Below are 20,157 nucleotides of genomic sequence, written 5' to 3' on the forward strand. Positions count from 1 at the left end.
CATTGACACTAAACTGATAATGAATGAGACCTATGTATGACAAGTTATGGATACTAACATTGAAATAGGGGTACCACCTTCTGCTTCCAAGGATCCTAAGATGGACATTGGTAGCAGGAGGAACAATCAATTCATTCCTCAGCTCTCCTACCGCATATAACATCTTCTGGAAGAACCTACTAATTGTCTCTGCGAACCTCCTGAAGGTGAGGTCAACCACTCTAAACCTCTCATTGTGACCAACAATATGCAAGAACATGGCTACTTGTTCTTCAACAGATGCATGTATGCTGTCAGTGACAAGCTCTCTACTACGAAAAAGGTCACAAAGTTGGAAAAATGGGCCCTCTTCATTCTAAGAAGGTTGACACAGTACACATCATCAGATTCATAGATGTATCTAAGGTTGTTCATCCTCTGTTTGTCCCTCTCAGCCATGGGACCATAGGTGACTGAGCGGGAATCTTCAACTCTCCTCCTAAACCACATGAAAAACCAAGCAGTCACTGCAATAACCACAACAGCGGCAGCCCTACGCCTAGCTTCAAAGGCCATGTCTACCAACCGAATGGAGGGCAACATTAGAAAGGAAGCATGTAACATGGGTGTGTACTACTTAGCAAGCAAAAAATCAGATAAAATAAACTATGAAAGACGCGGCTGCCACACCAAAGGGTGCTTCTCTAGCGTATACTATTACACAATCAACATCACCGACCTCTAGGCACTTTGCTCAGTGTGTACAACAAAATAGGCATCAACATGTACAAGATCTACACAAAACATGAGGTATACACCAAATACGAAGCATCATGTACATATCTGAGCTAGGAACATGTAAATCAGGTATAGCATCGCACAGATCTGAGAATGTCAAACCAATAACCCTAATTTCTTGGCATTGCAACCAAAATCCATAGACAAATCAATAAAATCAACACTGAAGAAGGAGGAGAAGAGCGCAGGTAGCATATACCGTCGAAGCGCCGAGGACTCAGATAAATCCGCCGGCGGTGGTCGCCTCGGTAGGGCTACCGAGGTCGAGGGAGAGCTAGAGGGGAGTTCGCACCAGAGCTACGGCGGAAGGAGAGGTGAAGAGTGAGGGCGGTAACGCTAGCCGCGATCCGCGCGCGAGCTTTATCGTCAGGACGGCCTCATCTCCCGCGCTCTTCGAAAAGGTTCCCGCTAAGCACCGTGCGAGCCTGCACCGAGAGGGAAGTGAGGATCGAGAAGACGGCGCCGTTCGGGATGGAGGAGGGCATCTACACGAGAGAAAGCAGGAGAAAAGTGCGAATAGGGCAATCAAACACGGGCAAAATGAACCAAAGGGTGCGGGATGGGCCATATGACGGTCCGGTTCAAACAACCAATCACACCCTATATATATATATATATAGACACACACACACTTATCCTCCATAGTACTAGTCGACTAGTCGATCGATCGTATGACACTTGTGTACGATCCTTGGATTTCTTGTAGCTCATAAACCAAGGGGTCGAGGAAGCAGCGATACAGCAGATGAAGGACAGCGCGGCAGAGTTCTTCAGCTCGCCTCTTGAGAGCAAGAACACGGTGGCGTCCGAGACGGATTCCAAGGATTCGGCCATCACTTCAACGGCGGTTCCAGCGAGAAGCTGGATTGGGCGGAGTCCCTACTCCTCATCACGCAGCCAGTCCAAGACAGGAACATGGATTTGTGGCCAGCGACGAACCCACCCACGTTCAGGTAGGTTTGTGTCAGAATTTGCCTGTTTCGATTAGATACGCATACGCATGAACTGTTCCATGGATCCCTCGCTGCCTGCCTCCTATTAGGCATGCGCTTGACAGGTACTCCGTGGGGACAAGGCCCCGTTCGTTTGGTTAAAATTGGTTGTTTCGATTGAAAAAAGAAGTCGAACAAGTCGGCTTTTAAGGTAATGGACAGAAAAAAAAAATCTTGCAAGGCATCTGCTGGGCTTCATGGCGACCGACCTTGGCGCCAGCCAAGAAACGCTCCTAGGTGCCTTCTTCGCCGGGACCGGGAACGAGAACGACAAGGGGCAGAGCATGTCCATGCACCACTACCCTCCGTGCCGGCACCCGGACAAGGTCGTGGGCATCACGCCGCACACCGACACCCTGGCCCTCACCTTCCAGCTGCACGTCGACAACACGCCGGGGCTCCAGCTCAGGAGGGGCGGCAGGTGGTTCCCCGTGCGGCCGCTGCCGGGCGCCCTCGTCGTCAACATGGGCGACATCTTCGACGTGCTCACCAACGGCGCGTATGTCAGCGTCGAGCACCGGGTGGTCCCGGACGCCGAGAGGGGCCGAACCACCGTCGCCATGTTCCACGATGCGTGTGTCCAAGGGCTGGCGACGCCGCTCCCGGAGCTCCTCCTCAGGGCACAGGCACGCTACAGATCCATCCCAAAGCTCGACTACCTCAATGGCAGCGTCATAGCATTGCCCCAAGGGAGACGGTTTCTTGACAGCCTCAGAAACTAAACAACCGCACCAACTTCCAAGAGACCAACGCAGTCGGGTGTGTCTTGCTGTCCAGGATCTTCTTATTTTTCTTCATTTTCTCTAAATTTTAAATGTAGCCACGCCGTTCATATGTGAGCAATGAAATACGCTCTTCGTCCTGAATAAACCATCTTTAGAGTTGTCACAAGGTCAGCATTTTGCCTACTTGATAGCTTAATTAATGCAATGAACAAACAAGGGAACTATATGTATTATGATGTCACATGACAAACAAACAAACAGCTTGTACAATACAATGTCTGTTTGATTGTCCATTGTTTCCTTAATGCTTGCATATACTCCCTCCGGTCCATTTTATCTGGCGCACACGCATATCAAGATTCAAACTTTAAAAACTTTGATCAATAATTAGGCTAATAATTTTTAAATATTATAATACAAACTTTATATGATTAGATTTGTAATGAATTATACCATCCAATGAATATAAGTTTATAAGCATAAATAATATAATATAAAGCAAATGAATGATCAAAGTATAATATAGGAGATCGTGTCATTCTAACTGGCGCCAAATAAAATGGACCGGAGGGAGTAGTTAAGATCAAGTGTGAATATTATTCTTATAAACCATTGTGATGCTTATTGATACAAAACAGATCAAACAAAAAATAATAAGATGAGCATGGTTATAATATTTTTTTTGGAACCATCAATATAAATATTATATTTAAATTTATATGTAATGTAATATAACGGATTTTTTTGAAACCTGTTGACACCTGTCAACACAAGCAGCAATGAATTCTCACTTGAGAGTGTTCGGCAACAGCAAAGTATATACATAGATGGAGTTCAAACAACTCCTCGCAACAACAGTTACAAGCAAAATAGATACAAGCTTTGTTTACATTATGAAAACATCACAAAAGTTCAAATGCTAGACTCTGTTAGCCTGAGAACAAAGACTCTGTGGCTGCAGATAATAGTTGAATATCCATTGACCTACAGAGTCGATCTCATGGCCTACAGAATATCCACTGACTAAGTTAGCTTGTGAAGATAATAATATTGTTATGTTCGGCAGAGTCTATAGACGCCGTAGTGGCTAGGCTCAACCGTGTGCCAAGCTGGGTGTGGTCACCAGAGGGTTTGAGTTGGTTTGGATTAGAGTTTGGTTAGTTGAGATTACAGAGTCCTAAAAGATAGAGATAGTTGGTTAAGTTGAGTCCTATATGTATCAAACTCTATGGATCAATAAAGGTTAGCCAGGGATTGAGATTATATCTCCCATTGGCCCCTTGGGCAACCACGTTCTTCTTCCTCTCTCGCGAATCCCTCACAGCGATGGCGCCGAGCACGGCGCCGCCTGTTTGTCGTCCTCGCCTCAAGCCTCGTCTGCCCACCCGCCACAACTACAACCTCAGAAGCCTAAGCCCTAACAACCTGGTATCAGCCATGTCTGCTCCTGCGGCTTCCGCTTCCATACCGCCCCCACCTCCGCCACCACCCCATCAGTCACCGCGTCCGTCAGCTCCGCTGCCATAATCACCACGACAGCGCCCATTGTCTCGGCGACGGTGCCCATGCTACAGCCGACTTTTTCCCCGGCAGACCTTGCCCAGGCGTTCAACGGGATGACAGCGGCCATGGGCGCGTTGCATCACCAGATCGCGGAGTTGTCGCTGCGCGTGTCCACGATTGAAAGCCGGCCCTCCTCCTCGACGTTCCAGTACGGGCTGCCGGGCTATGGTGGTCTCCCTCCGCCGCCAATGTTGAGACCGGTGCGGGAGCTGCCGTTCTCCTCACCGGCTCCTCAGATCACGCTGACAATACCGATGGCGGCCAGTGCCAGTCCTGCGGGTTTGTCGGCGCCGCCAACGTCACAAGGCGTGCCGATCATGGAGATCTCCTTCCCGCCGTCCCCGTCGCCAGTACCTCCGCTGTCACAGATCATGTGATCTCGGCTGAAGGTGTGGCCATGGACGTCAGCAAGGTGGACGCCGTCAAAACATGGCCGCAACCGCGTTCAGCGCGCGGCCTACGCGGCTTCCTCGGTTTGGCCGGCTATTACCGCCGGTTTATCAAGGATTACGGCGCCATCGCGATGCCCCTGACCCGGCTTCTTCGGCGCGACGCATTCAACTAGTCGGATGAGGCTATTTTGGCGTTTGACGCCCTCAAACGGGCACTGTCTACAGCGCCGGTGCTGCAGCTGCCGGCGTTTGACCGGCCCTTTACGGTGGACTGCGATGCGTCGGGGTCGGGATTCGGCGCTGTTCTTCATCAGGGCATCGGTGCAATTGCCTTCTTCAGCAGGCCCTTTGCGTGGCGCCACATGAAATTGGCGGCATATGAGCGTGAGCTTATCGGCCTCGTGCAGGCCGTGCGACACTGGCGATCGTACTTATGGGGGCGCAGTTTTGTGGTGCGTACCGACCACTACGCACTCAAGTTTCTACTGGACCAGCGCTTGTCGACACCGCCGCAACATCACTGGGTGACCAAGCTCTTTGGGTATGATTTCACAGTGGAGTTTCGCCCAGGTAGCTTGAACACGGTGGCGGATGCTCTCTCCCGCCGTCACGACGACGAGGCAGCTGCTCATGCTATCTCTGGTCCATCGTTTGAGTTATTTGATGAGCTACGAAGAGAGGTGCAGGAGAACTCGGACTTGCGCGCCCTCCGGGACACGGGTGTCGCCCAGCGTGGCGCGCCGTGGCGCGTGGTCCACGGGCTTATACTGTACGGCAACAGGGTGTTCGTTCTAGTTGGGTCGGCACTTGTGCCCGCGCTGCTGGACCTTGCTCATTCAACAGGCCATGAGGGGTTCCAGAAGACTTTGCAGCGCCTCCGTTCTGAGTTCTTCATCGACCATGACAGCGGGCTGGTCCGTGATTTTGTCCGCTCTTGCACCGTATGTCAGCAGAACAAGGTGGACTCCCTCCGACCAGTCAGCCTCTTGCAACCCCTGGATGTACCTTCGCAGGTGTGGGCAGACATAGCTCTTGACTTCATTGAGGGCCTTCCGCGGGTGCATGGAAAGAGTGTCATCCTGACAGTGGTGGATAGATTTTTGAAGCATGCTCATTTTATACCCCTCAGCCATCCGTACACAGCTATGTCAGTGGCCAAGGTGTTCTTTGAGGGCATCGTTCGTCTCCATGGATTCCCCAATTCAATTGTTAGTGATCGGGACCCGGTGTTCACAGGCCACATTTGGCGAGATCTCTTCAAGCTTGCCGGTGTCACGCTCCGACTCAGTATAGCATTTCATCCGTAGACGGACGGTCAGTCGGAGGCGGTGAACAAGACTATAGCTATGTACCTCCGGTGCATCACAGGGGACCGACCGCGCGCATGGCTTGAGTGGCTTCCTTGGGCGGAGTATTGCTACAACATGCCCTATCATTCAGCCCTCCACACATCGCCGTTCCAGGTTGTGTATGGTCGACCACCACCGGCCTTGCTGCCTTATATTGCAGGTTCTCCCCGCACAGATGCTATTGACGCCCTCCTGCAGAACCAAGACGACTTCCTCGCTGATGTGCGCGCCAGGCTGCTCCAGGCTCAAGAGTATGCCAAGCGCCACTATGATCGCACTCATCGTGCTTTGGAGTTTCAGGTGGGTGACTGGGTTTGGCTCCGCATCCTTCATCGTCCTACATAGTCGCTGCTGCCTGGGTGTCGCGGCAAGCTGGCGTACCGCTTGTCACTGCCAGCCGGAGCCAGGATTCACGACGTATTCCACGTCGGGGTGTTGAAGCCATTCCGAGGTCCTCCACCGTCTACACCACCAGCTCTGCCTCTGCTTCACTAGGGACGTCGCCTGCTCCAACCGGATCAAGCCTTGCGTGCACAACTGCGTCGCGGGGTCTGGCATGTACTCATCAAGTGGGCAGGTCTTCCGCCAGCGGATGCAACATGGGAACCGCTCGAGGATTTCCGCGCCGAATTTCCCACCTTTCAGCTTGAGGACAAGCTGTTTGCCGAGGGGGGGGGAGTGATGTTATGTTCGGCAGAGTCTATAGACGCCGTAGTGGCTAGGCTCAACCGTGTGCCAAGCTGGGCGTGGTCACCAGGGGGTTTGGGTTGGTTTGGATTAGAGTTTGGTTAGTTGAGATTACAGAGTCCTAAAAGATAGGGATAGTTGGTTAAGTTGAGTCCTATATGTATCAAACTCTATGGATCAATAAAGGTTAGCCAGGGATTGAGATTATATCTCCCATTGGCCCCTTGGGCAACCACGTTCTTCTTCCTCTCTCGCGAATCCCTCACAGCGACGGCGCCGAGCACGGCGCCGCCTGTTCGTCATCCTCGCCTCAAGCCTCGTCTGCCCACCCGCCACAACTACAACCTCAGAAGCCTAAGCCCTAACAAATATGGACCAATATTAATAGGCAAGCTAGTACTACATGTAAATTGCTTGGAGAAGAACAAAGTAGCCTGCTGCATCTATTGCTCATTTTTGCTTGAGAGTAACAGCCTGCATCTATTTCATATATCTTAGATTTTGGTAAATGGTAGATATCATAATAATATGAATATAGTGTTAGCATAAAATGGTTAATTGTTATAACTAATTTCTGACTATGTGTCATTTCCTATCCACTGACCAAGTTAGCTTTGTAAAGACAGACATATGACTATATTAATAGGCATGCTACAACTAGGAAGATTGCTAATGAAAAAAACAGCCTACAAACTTGAAATTTGGAGAAGAACGAAGTGCTACAAGGGCATTCATCATGCTTTATAGTAGCTAATTATTTTCTCAAGAACACAAATTTCAATTCTAGGAAGATTTCTACTAGCAAATTGCTTTGACCTTTTGAAAAATTCCTCAAAAGTATCGGTCCTGAGCTATATATCTTTATGTTGAAAAGGAATTAGGTGGCAGTAAATAAATGGCAGTGTGGTATGTCTTTCAAGAAAAATGAGATATCCCTGACTTTGAAACCCAACACAACTCTGAATAAATATTCTAAAAAAGCCCCTACTAAAAATCTGAGCAGCAACGCACAAGATTAGCGTGACATCCTTTGCTCTATTAACATGTAAATAAGTAGTCAGGGATGCTACTACATATAAACAGTCAGGGTTGCTATCACTAATATTTTTTATAAACAGCCAGAGTACAGATACAAACATTATTTACTGAAGAAAAGATCGAGCAACCAATGGTCCATAGAATTGAAAAACAGGTAAAATTCAGATCTACTGCAGAATACTGATACACAGTTGTAAGTCATAAGCCTGAAGGAGCCTATAACTGAATCTATCACGCAACAAACGAAGACAAATAGCAGCAGCAGCAGCAAGGCAACATGAAGAAAAGCAGACAGGCAGGTAAGCACAACCTCGGCGTCACTTTCCACGTCTTACCGAAGAACTTCTTGTCTGTGCGCTCCCACCGCCTCATGTGCGCCATCAGGAACACCACCTCCCTCTTCACGAAGAAACCGCGACGTCTCTATCGAGGGATCAACCAGCGCCTCGTAGTACACGTGAGATGCCATGTTGAGGTCAAATGGGGATGCCATGTATTAATGTTGGAGCATGTTCTAGTAAACAACTATTATATGAGTGGACTGATAGATGGGTTATATACTACATATACAACCAGCAACAGGTCGTATTATTATTAGTCATGCTCTTAGGACATTGTTACTGCAGATTGATATCTCAACAATGTTAAATAAGGGTTTGGATGATTCACGTCTAAAATTTTTTCACCTGGCCAATATAGCCGGCAGATCATGAATTTGTGTGATTCTGCTCCATTCTTTTGGTCCACGAGCCCAAGTTCGAAGCAGATGCAATTCTGTTACTAAGGATTATTGGTACATTGGTGTCTCAATAATGTCAAACAAGGGCTTGGATGATGCACATCTTGTAAGCCTAGAAATTTTCCACCTCCAATATTGCAGGTAGATCATCAGCTAAGTGATTCTGCTCCATTGCTTCAATCAACGAATCAAAGTTGAGATGTATTACTGTTACTAAGGATGGATTGATGGTACAACTCTTGTCTCCTTAATGTCAAACAAGGGCTTAGATGATACACGTTTGCAAGCCTGAAAATTAGATTGATGGTATGATTGTTGCCTCCGTAATGTTAAACAAATTAAAGGCTTGGATGATACATGTTTTGCAAGCCTGAAAATTTTTCATCTCTCTGATATTGCAGACAAATCATGAATTATGTGATTATATGAACCATTCTTTTGTCCACGAGCCAAAGTTCTTATCCTCTGTCCTCGAGCCAAAGCTCTTGGGACATGTACTGCTATTAGTGAGGACTAATGATACGATTGGTGTCTCCATAATGTCCAACAACTGCTTAAGTATTGAAAATTTCCACCTCTCGTGTATTGCAAGCAGATCATGAATCATGAATTATATGATTCTGCTCCATTCCTTAGGTCCACGAGCCAAGGTTCTTAGGACTTTACATGAGCTCAAAAGCATCGACCACTTCAAAATATGCCTTCTCATTGCTAAAGTCAGTAAAGCGTCCTGTATTTTTTTTCTTATCTTACGTAAAAAGCATGACAATCTTAGCAAGAAACTATTTCGACAACATCAGCAAAAATGTCTGCTCGGTTGGTTTGGGTGACCGTTTCTGCGCTCCACGGGGTTTCTGCTGATCTGCGCTCCACAGGGTTTCTGCTGAAGACTTTGCATCAAAACACTGTTAGCTAAAACCTTACTTCAGATAAAACCTTACTTCAGATTCACAGAATGCCACAAAAACTTCATAGCTAATTGGTCAATTTAAACGACATGAGTGAGCTACGTGAGCGACATGGCAGAAAGTAAAATTGGTAGGGTACAAAAAGGATACAGTAGTCTATCAGGCAGTCTAGCATCAAAGAGCAGCCGCGGTTTCGTGCATTAGGTATTGAAAGAAATGCACGGCTTTATGTATTTGGTATCACAACAGAGAGACGTCTGTATAGTTATTATTTAATCAAATAGCTAATAGAAGAATCCGATGGCATTAGAATGGCAGAACAGATGCACCACAAAACATGTCCCTCAGAAAGCAACATGCCGTGTAGAACAATAGAACCATGGAAGAATCGGATTCTAATTCCATTAAGGTCTTATTTGGATGCGCATGTATTTATCTCAATCCACATGTGTTGGAATGAAATTAAAAAGTCCATTCAAATCCACTCCAACATGTGGATTGAAGTGGATACACATGCATCCAAATAAGGCCTAAGGAGGGCAGACCAGATGCACCACTATGGATGATGGATCACAAATCACATGTGCCTCACAAGGCAATGGGCAATGTAGAACAGTAGAAGAAATGTCTCATTGCCAGTGTTAGCGCCGAGAAGGCAGCAAATGTAGTCACCGTTGAACCAGGAGCCAGCACTGGTAGCCAGGCCTGCTGTGAAGGTATCATGGTAGAAAAAACCATGTAGATGAGCTTGAGTTAGATCGAGTAATAAGGGTAGATGATTGCATTGCATAGCCACAAGAACCACATAGAAAAAAAAGGGATAGTACAACAGGATCACTGATATGTTGCTGTGCAAAAGCATTAGTCAAAGTACAACAGGATTGCATAGCCTCCGAAGTTATGTTGCTGTGCAAAAGCATTAGTCAAAGTACAACAGGGTTCACTGATATCATTTACATCAGTTTTCACGTTGCTAGTGCTACATCAGCTGAAGAATGATGATTCACTGCGACTTGGCAACTGGCTCCAGTGCCTCGATCATGACAACACTGTTTCCTCTGATAACCTGCAGATAATTATAGTCTGTTATATTATGCGAGTTACAAAGCACGACTTCAGAAAAAAACTGTATTTTTTTAAGCATTCTCGTAACATCATTAAAAACTGCTTGACCACAAGCACACGTGGAAAAAGTTCCAAATACCCTTCAGTAGAAGAAAACTTACCACCATTCCAATATCTGTCTTGTCATTTCCATTGACCTCCACAGTGTTGTCCACCACCAGATTCATGAACTGGTCGAATCCACGAAGTGTGCCAATAACGACACGGTTTGCATTCAGCTTAACTGAAGAAATGGACAAACAGTAAACACATAAGCCACTCATAATTTCAATGGCAAAATATTAATCTAACTCAGCAGCTCCAAGATATAACAAAAATACACCCAAGGAAAAAATACAAAAAAGAATCCTTGTGGCTGCATGTACAATGAAACCTCAATCTCATAATAAATATATAATCATGGACCAGGCCTCTAAATTCTAATGCCTGAATGCTCGACAAGGTAGATATGGCAGCCTATCAGAGTAACTATGACAAAAAAAAAGCCTCATTTGGAAATTAATCCATAGCTTTTAGAAAATCATCGTCATGTAGGCAGCCATCCCACAAAGATTTTGAACAGAATAGTAACTACAAAAATGAGGGAGAAATCATGACAGCAGAACCAATAGAGTAACACTATCATGGCGATGGCTACAAAACACCTATCAGGACGCTTATAATAGTTCTATAAAGTACAACATGACATAGATGAAATGAAAATGCGAGTGAATGCCCTATCAGAGTAACTATGACATAAAGCTTCATCTGGAGATGAATCCATAGCCTTCATATTATGTTCATCATTTAGGGCAATTCAAATACCAAGATCACAAACAGATCACAGAAAACAATGTCTCTGAATGGTCAGGCTGAAGAACAAACTAGAACCACAAAGGATGTTCAAATTGACAGAAAAAAATTGAAACAATATATTTTGGCGCAAAAGCAATTGATGCAAGTTCACAACAGGAGAAACCACACAGAACTTGATTCATGTACACAGACCTAACAAAGAAAGAAAACTGGGTGCCGCCCTAATCATCACTGTGAGCATATCGCCGCTAAGATTAAACATACTGGGCACACGCATGCATGTTCCATCCTTAACATCAAAGCAAAAACTTTCTTGAAGCAAAACTACAGGTGAACTATTGGGGCCTCGATTGTGGGATCGAGAGCGTATCACTTACTCTGAAGCTTCTTGTCCATGTACCTGCGACGTCACAGGAAACAAACCCAAATCAGCACGACGGAACGGAGCAAACCAGGATCTAATATGAAGGGGGAGACAGGTGCGGGCGCTTACTTCTTGAGATCCGGAGGCTGCCCCGAGCGGCTCATGGCGGCTACCTAGCCTCGAACGCGAGCGAGGAGAGGGATTTCGGAGCACCGCCCGGACGAAACCCTAACAGACAGAGACAGCAACCGAGGGAGAAGGCTCGGCAGAATCGAGCAGTCCAGCTTTAAAAGGACAGGCCGCCGCCGCCGCCTCAAAACCCTAGCGCGATGCGTTGGGGCCGCAGGCGGGTTCGTTCGACTAGTCATGGGCCGTGAACCAGCTACAGCTATTGCAGCCCATGATAGAGGATCGGGCTCTCTAGGTGGGCTTGGCGCACGGTAGCTCGCCTCCCTGGGCCTAATTAGGCAAGAGGCCCATATAATAACAGTTCGACAAGAAAAGTCGCGGCGCCAGGCTATGGCCATCCGTGATCCGTTGAAGCGTTATCCCGCAGCGGGCAACCACGGTCACGCACGCGAAATCCGCCGGAGAGCGCGAGCGCAGGCGAACTTCCCTCCCTCCCTCTCTCCTCTCGTGCGCCTCCTTGACGAGACTCCAATGCCCCTGCCTCCCCTGCTCCCGCGCCTTTCCCCCACGCCGCCTCCACTTCGCGCCGGGGGCAGGGGTAACGCCGCCCTGCTCTCTCCGGGAAGAAGAAGAAGGCCGGCGCTTCTCGCCGTCGTCCGGGCCAAGAGAAAGGACGAGGCAAGCTTCACCGACCGCATCCTCGACTACATTGAGGGTATGTGAGTTATACTGGCTCAGACTGGGCCATTCTTCTTAGAAGGTGACTCGCTGAGGTGGAGCCGATGTTCGTTTTGTGGCGCCTGAATATTTTCCTGAATCGGCATAGTGGGATTTAAAATTCTTGAAAAGAAATGAGTTTTGGCTCTTATTAGGTACGGATCACTCAGTCAGCAGTCAGTTGCAACACTAAAGAAAAATCATCTTTCTGTAGTTGTTTATCTGATTGGGTCCTGGTTAATGGTTACATTGTCAGTGTGGCAGAGTGAGCCAGGACTACTAGCTAACCTAGCACGCCCTGACCCTGAGTCGTTCGTTTCGAATCTTGCTAGGGGGACCAAAGTTAAGGAGATGGTATGGAGCACCCGATTTGCTTCCAAAGGATGGGGGTGCCGAGGATGAGGAGGATGAGTCTCAAGGTACATAGAGAAAGCACTCTGTAAACTTAAACTCCTTGGCGGCTATGTTTTCTTATTTGTTGGCAGATCTGGGGTGACAGTAGATATTGAGGAGCCTCGGGATGCTGTGCTAGTCACTAATGGCGACAGTGAGGTTGGACAGGTGTCCCTTTATCTCCATGTTTTCTTTTTCCTTCTGCGGCAGAACTGCCATTGTACGAGTTTATTAGAGTCATCCTGTAATTTGTCTGTCTTCATTTTGTTTCCCCCAGTAATCTGAACTGGACACTATACTCTAGTAAGACTAATCCAGACTAACACAACCTGTTCTTTGAGCATAAAGTTCTCATTAAGGAAACACCTAACGGTTCAGTTCATTCAACAAAAACTGAACTTTTACTAGTATACCTTAGCTACAAAGCAAGGACAAAAGATTCAAGTTGGTTTCCTTGTATTTTCAGATGGTGATATTAGCACTAATTCTGAAAAGGGCTTGAACAAAAGCACTTGTTAAGGATAAGCGGACCACTGAAGAAGCTTTTGGAACTTATGTGGAGGTGACACTTCAGTGCTCTGACTGTATTTGAACATTCTATATGTTTCTCAGATATTGTTACATTCTGCATTACTGCTATCTTTTAGATTTGAAATTAGCTATAAAACAAACAATGCATGCATTTTGCTGTTCCATCTGGTACAGTAATATTTTGTTGGTAAGTATAACGCGTATCACTCAAATAATCACATTTTGGTTTATTTCTAGTGCATGGTTGGTGATATGGAAGATAAGTCCTTCACAAAGAAAGCACTAAGCGGCGTTCGTGCTGTAATTTGTCCAGCTGATGTATGTATGTAAAACTTTGATGTTTCTGTTCATTTATTAGCTACTCCCAAAGCATGAGGTGTATTATCTGCCCAAAAAATAATCATGACATGTACTGTTTTTATTATCTGGATAATTGTTTAAGGCCCTCTAGCTGATGACCTGATGTTTAGGGCATTGCTTGATAGTTTTATTATGTATAAAAGATAACATATTTAGTTGAGTACTTGAGTCCCTCCTTTTGGCTTTCATGGTAAGAGCTCTTCATATAGGAAATCAATTTCATGGTATGAGTCAACTAGATATTAGTATTATCCATATATGCGCCACATATTTGGAACTACTCATGCGTCAACCTATTGCATTTTTTTTATTAACCATTTATGATGTGTAAGTTAGTTATGTACCTTATATGAGAACATAAGTGCCATTCCTCTTCAATTGCATGATTTACCTTTGAACTTGATATTTTTACAGGATGGTTTCTTCTCTGAACTGACCGACCTCAAGGGTGTTCAACACATTGTTCTGCTATCACAGGTTTGTGATGCTCTTGTAATTCCTTGTTATCCAGCTGGCTCTAGTATCAGTCATTTACCCCAATGAGATCTTGATAAGGTTGCAGCTGGCTGTCTACAGAAATAGTGGTGGTTTGCAAGCTATTATGAACAGCAAGCTGAAGAAGCTAGCAGAGAGGGATGAAGAAGTAGTTCTTGCATCTGGCATCCCATGTACAATAATAAGAACTGGTTCTCTGCAAAGCACCCCTGGTGGCGAGAGAGGTTTCGATTTTACTGAGGTCTCAGTGCGAAACCCAGCTTACCCCCAGTGCATATTAATTATCGTGCAGTTTCTTTTTCCCAGCATTCCGTAATTGAACTATATGGATATCATGCAATTAGCAGGACACACATTTAGACACTATTGTGTTCAAAGATGTCCGATATAATTTGCAGTCAACAAATTGAATATTACACCTGCATTTCTAGACTTAGGAAACTGAAAGGAATATTATCATCTTGGAATACCTATACTATTCATTGTTGCGATGTATCACTCTATGGTATTGTGCATGAAATGTGTAGGGCATAGCAACCAAGGGAAGAATAAGCAAAGAGGATGCTGCTACCATATGTGTGGAAGCTCTGGATAGCATTCCCCGAAAGACACTCATTTTTGAGGTATGCATAGCTCAGTCAGGCATCAGGTCATGTGATCCTGGTCCTTTTTTGGAGGCATTTCTTTTCATTTTTAAGGAACCTTTGCCGTTAGAAGGACAACAGAACCAAAACTGTTTATTCCTTTGTGCAGGTTGCAAATGGTGATGAGAAGGTGAGAGACTGGAAAGCATGGTTTGCAGAGCAGATCAAAAGAGAAGAAGAGATACAGTAAAAAAACATTTGATAGAGTGTCAGACCATGAGAAAAGAAAATAGAAAAGAGCCAAAAAAAAGGAGGGTGGGATTTTAAAGACTTAATAAAGTCTCAAAAAAAAAGGAAAAGAGCTGAAGTTTACTTTTGAAACTCTGGCCTGGCTGGCAAATTGAATCATACTAGTATATCTGATGAAGAAATAAAAGTGCGTGGAGAAGTGGAGGCACGTCTACCTCAGCCTCCAAGGAGGCTATGAACTCTGTGCTCTTCAGTTGGGCTGAAGCTTTTGTTCCCTTATTGCCTATCAATTCATTATCTTGGGCTATGAAACTGCAGTTCAAATTGTGTTACAATTTCAACAAAGTCTTTAATCTTCTGTACACATGTATCTAGCGTTTCTGCAATTATTTTTTGCTGGTCAATTTGAAGATTAGGCCATCAAGTTATTACTTGAGGGCAAGAGAAGTCTCAAGTCAATGTCACATGGTACTGGATTTCTGCAGCAACATGTTAAACTGCTGTTGCCTTTATCCAGAAAACTTCAACTCTGTATGTAGTATTCCAAATCTACCTAGATGACTGTTTTCTTTGGCTGCTCAATTTGAAGAATATGGCACTATGGTTGACTTCAGGATAATATATATAAGTAAATGCCACATATTATAGTAAAAAGGAAGTCAACGGCACATGGTTTTGCAGGAAATGTAATTTTTATACAGAAAACTTGAGTGTACTGATGGAGACCGGTACCAAACTTAGAACATCAGCAATACAAGAACTTCTGCCAAAGTTAGGCAATAGCTTTTACGAAAGGGCTTATACCGCTCCTTTATTTTCTCTCTTATAAGGGATACTCCCGTCATTCGATTATTATTATTTTTGCCTCACGTCAAACTAGTTAAATTATTCTTTCTTACTCCCTCCTCAAGGTGCACGAAATCTATGAGCAATAGTTAGTCTGACATGAGAAAATGAGACTACAGGAGAACAATTTTCGAGACTACAAGTTAAGGCATAAGGGTACCTTTGGAACACAAAAAAAAAAATTACAGGATTCAGTTCATTTTCATAAGAAAAACGCAGAAAATTTAAAAAAAATATCAGCATTTCAAAAGGGCCTAAGCATCGTCTTGCAACTGAGAGAGAGAGAGAGAGAGTTCTGAAAACACAAGGACTGATTCACTGAAGCAGTAGTAGAGAAGCAAACACTGCTATTGGTGTATAGGTGCCTTCTAGCCGAAGCATAATTTGCTTCCAGATTTGGCTGCAACCTAGTAGAAGAGAGATCGGAGAGATCTGATCTTGTGGTGGCCTAGCTGGTCTACCCCCGCTACACGGCATCTGCCTTGTACCCCCGCTACTACTACCAAGCGATGTCCTGGCGTTGATGGGAGGCTTCCCGTGCCGTGCTTAACTGCACAAGTACAAACAAGGGCGAAAATGACGGATCCAATTGAATCTTGAAGAAATCAATCTCATATGGATGATGATGGCACATGTCACTGTCACCTGTTTTATGTCTGTCGCATGGTTGGAAGATTTGACGATGTTGGTGGTGCCGGCTCAGCGAAGAAATAATGTTTTTCTTTCATAAGAAATTAGCTAACAGTACTTTTAGTTATGAAAAACAATAACTGAAAGTACCGTTCGCTGATTTGTTGTGAGAAAAAAATACTATTTTTTCGCTGAAACGGTAAGATAAGCCAACGGGGCCTTAGTTGCAAACGAATCCAAACTGGCATACATACAGTTCAATTTCTCGTATTGAATTAGTCATTACTACTAATTACAAATTAATATAGCAGCGCTACTGGTGTTAGATTTTTACAGGTACGAAACACATGTACATGAATCGTAGCAAGCATTTTTTTCCTTGCGTCGTGGATGCGTGCATTACGAAATCCTCAACAGTGCGAACTTTTTGGCATATGACTCATAATGTAAATAATCATACAATGAAAACCTTACATTATCTTAAGAGTGCGTTCATAAAATTAGCTGTTGCTCAAAAAAAATAGTTTCTATCTTTCTTCGGTTACTCATAAATTATCATTGAAGATATCCTTACTAAGAATCTGTTTGGGACTGTGGTACACCGTGGAGGGGCTCCAAAGAAGGTTAGAGTTTTTGAATCACTATTTTATTAAAAACAGAATCTAACGAAGAGCGAAGCAGTTCCAAACATAATCTAACGAAAAAGCTTGCCCTTGCGTGTCATGGACGCGTGCTTGACTAAAGCACTATTTCAGTCTGCAATGAACATTACTAATATGTCACAGTATATTATTGTAATGTCTATAACTATGAAACGTAGAAGTGGTTTTAGATATGAATACAATGCTAGCAAAAATGTATGATATATTAAATGTTTTCCATTGAGTGCCTGCACATCCTTGAAAAAGAAAAAGGAAAGAGTATAGAAGAAAAAAAATTGCTGGAAAGTTTGAAACTTTGAATTGCATGTGCAGGGAAGATGACTTTTAACATTTATATGAACGTAGTAGATGGACGGCACATTAGCTTGTCTGGCAATTCGGCAATTCCAAAAAATTTGACTCTGAATGAATCACACCCTGCTCCGGTCGAAAAGGTTCCAGTAAAGCCATTCAACTGAACTACTCTACGCCCTGGGTCGGGTCCGGTAGGACTTATTACAGTTACAACTAATTTATTATAAAAAAACTATTTTATAACTAAAAAAGTAGGGTGACCTGACGCATAACATCGAGCCAACACGGCCGAATAGAGTAGGTGCAGTACTTTTGAAAAGATAGATTGTGGGATGGGAGAGAATGATGTCCTGTTTAGTTCGTGAATTTTAAGAATTTAACTACGGTAGCACTTTCGTTTTTATTTGATAATTATTGTTTAATCATGGACTAATTAGACTCAAAACGTTCGTCTCGTAATTTCCAACTAAATTGTGCAATTAGTTTTTTTTGTCTATATTTAATGCTCTATGCATGTATCGTAAGATTCGATATAATGCCTACCGTAGCATTCTTTAGAAAAGTTTTTAGAAACTAAACGAGCACCGAGTGATCAGATTCGTGGCACAAGCAAAGCCCATATAAATATACACAAATAATATAAATGGATAGATAAAACATTGGCCGGCAATAAAAAAAAAAGGAAACCGGTGAAAGCAGTCCAGCCTGCGTGTTTCGTGTGTCTGAGGATCTCCTGGTCTCCTCCCCTCCGCATCGTCATCCACCTCCTCCACCCCGCCCCTCCTCGCTCCCTCGCTTGCTCTATACTCCCCCCTCAGCCCCTCCTCCTCTGCTGATGATTTGAGCATCTGAAGGATAGACAGAGAGCAGGGACGCTGCTCACCTCCCCGGAGGTGCTGGTGCTACGCTACGGAGGAGGAGTAACTACTGCTACGAGGTAAGCACCACCACCGCCACCCGCCGCCGCCTCTTCTCTCTTGCTGGAAAAATCGTCCTGGTGCTGAGTTGACTGCAGCTGGATTCATTCCTTCGTTCCTCTCGCTCATCTTGTTCGGCCAGGGGATCGACGGTCCGATCCGTCCGCGCCTCAATTCGTCCGTCGCCCCGGCCGGACGACCCGATTCCTCCTTCGTCTCCGCCGCCCTCTTCGCCTCGCTCGCTCCCTCCCTCCCTCCCTCCCGAGGTCATCTCCACCACGTGCTCTCGGGAACTCTGCCGCCCAGCTCCCGATCTCCATCATTCCCCTCAGCCACCTTTTCGTTTCTCTGAATTCCTTTCTTGTTCCGTTGTTCGTCTCTCGCTCGATCGCGACTCTCTCTCTCTCTCTCTCTCTTCCCTCTCTTCGAGGAAGAAGAAGAAAGGGAAGGGAAGGGAAATGAAATCGCGGCAGTTAATTCCGAGATTTGTGTCGATTTTTTCGGGGCCCAAGCTGGAAAGATTCGGCAAGTACATCTAATCTTGTAGCATAGTACCCTGTCCTCCCATGCCCCAATAGTGCCCTTTGCCCCTTTGCTTTCTTTCCTGAGAGACCTGCAGTGAAGTATGCTCACCCAGATTCATTCACTCATTTTTAAAATTGCAATCTTTGTGGACAAGTGAACGCACACATCCTCCTTATCCACCATCTCTTGCGAGTTGCGTGCGTGCTCACCAATTCCCCCCCATCTCCATTGCAGACTCTGCGGCCGCAGCTGCTGACAAGCCCACAAGAGTGCAGAATTGCCAGGACGACGACGACGACGACCAGTTAAGAGAGGAGGGCGTCCGATTCCATGGAGGGCGGCGAGACGACGCTGTCGGCGTTCGGCGGCGACACCAAGGTGCTGCACGCGTTCCAGACGAGCTTCGTGCAGGTGCAGACGCTGCTGGACCAGAACCGGCTCCTCATCAACGAGATCAACCACAACCACGAGTCCAAGGTGCCCGGCGACCTCTCCCGCAACGTCGGCCTCATCAGGGAGCTCAACAACAACATCCGCCGCGTCGTCGACCTCTACGCCGACCTCTCCTCGCTCTTCGCCGCCTCCGATGCCGGCGGCGGCGGCCGCGCCGCGTCCGAGGGCGGCTCCGTCGGCACCTTCCGCCAGGCGGCCGCCGCCGGGCACAAGAGGATCAGGTCCGGCCTCGACTGACTGACTTGTTGTCGTCGAATTCCACCAAAGCCATTTCTTCTTCCTTCTTATCTTAGCTAGCACTAGTACAGTAGGTAGCCACCACCAGCCGCAGCCAGGGACCTCCTCCCTTTTCTCTTCTCTGACTTGAGCTCTTCTTGTATCTATCGACGGACCGTACTCCTGCCTATCTATATCTATCTAGCTAAATCTCCATTACGACACCTACTGTTACTTACTGTGTGATATGAGCAAGAGCAATCCTCTCCTACAACTAATTACCATCTTCTTGTTGCTACTATATGAGCTACTAGTACTTAGTATGAGAGGTATGTATTTTTGATGCAATGCAATTCATGATGATGCACGCAACATACAGAGTGAACTTGTCTGAATTCCCAAATAATACTATACCAAGTTTGCTGTGACGTCAAACTGCATTTCTTTTTACCCTGCATCATTCACCAGAGAACAAAACAAACTCTTTTCGATAACGGAATTCAGGGGGGCGATGCCATGACCATGATGGGGCCCCAAAGATCCAAGGGAACTCTTGAGCTGTCAGACACACACAGGTGAAAATTTTTCCCTTGAGATTTCATCTCTGCTTTACACACGCTGTCAGAGAAAGAGAGCAATGATCTCTTGCGAGCTCATGCTCATGCACAGCAGAATCTGCTGCCGCTTTCCATGATTGCGAGC

At 45.6% G+C, this 20,157-nt stretch overlaps 3 protein-coding genes and 1 pseudogene across 4 annotated transcripts; 3 read left to right on the forward strand and 1 right to left on the reverse strand.

Moving 5' to 3' along the window:
* Nucleotides 1-1,482: 1,482 nt before the first annotated feature.
* LOC136539642 (protein SRG1-like) lies at nt 1,483-2,603 on the forward strand. The gene is made up of 2 exons (XM_066531601.1): nt 1,483-1,730; nt 1,820-2,603. Exon 2 carries the CDS (start codon nt 1,967-1,969, stop codon nt 2,489-2,491), a length of 525 nt encoding a protein of 174 aa, XP_066387698.1. The 5' UTR covers nt 1,483-1,730; nt 1,820-1,966; the 3' UTR covers nt 2,492-2,603.
* A 7,388-nt stretch (nt 2,604-9,991) lies between these two features.
* Nucleotides 9,992-11,719, reverse strand: LOC136529645 (probable small nuclear ribonucleoprotein G). The gene is made up of 4 exons (XM_066522722.1): nt 11,584-11,719; nt 11,468-11,490; nt 10,397-10,518; nt 9,992-10,236 (listed from the first exon to the last, which is right to left on the reverse strand). Exons 1-4 carry the CDS (start codon nt 11,616-11,618, stop codon nt 10,174-10,176), a joined length of 243 nt encoding a protein of 80 aa, XP_066378819.1. The 5' UTR covers nt 11,619-11,719; the 3' UTR covers nt 9,992-10,173.
* Nucleotides 11,720-11,976: 257 nt separating this feature from the next.
* Nucleotides 11,977-15,076, forward strand: LOC136529654 (uncharacterized protein At2g37660, chloroplastic-like; annotated as a pseudogene).
* A 2,969-nt stretch (nt 15,077-18,045) lies between these two features.
* Nucleotides 18,046-19,866, forward strand: LOC136539643 (protein ELF4-LIKE 4-like). Of its 2 annotated transcripts, none has more exons than XM_066531602.1 (2): nt 18,046-18,281; nt 19,021-19,866. In XM_066531602.1, the coding sequence occupies exon 2, from the start codon at nt 19,117-19,119 to the stop codon at nt 19,474-19,476; it is 360 nt and encodes a 119-aa protein (XP_066387699.1). In that variant the 5' UTR covers nt 18,046-18,281; nt 19,021-19,116; the 3' UTR covers nt 19,477-19,866. The 2 variants fall into 2 exon arrangements, with proteins under 2 accessions (XP_066387699.1, XP_066387700.1); XM_066531603.1 differs by lacking the exon at nt 18,046-18,281 and adding an exon at nt 18,300-18,884.
* The last annotated feature ends 291 nt before the right edge of the window (nt 19,867-20,157 follow it).

The sequence above is a fragment of the Miscanthus floridulus genome, chromosome 2 (assembly GCF_019320115.1).
Source record: "Miscanthus floridulus cultivar M001 chromosome 2, ASM1932011v1, whole genome shotgun sequence".
NCBI lineage: Eukaryota > Viridiplantae > Streptophyta > Magnoliopsida > Poales > Poaceae > Miscanthus > Miscanthus floridulus.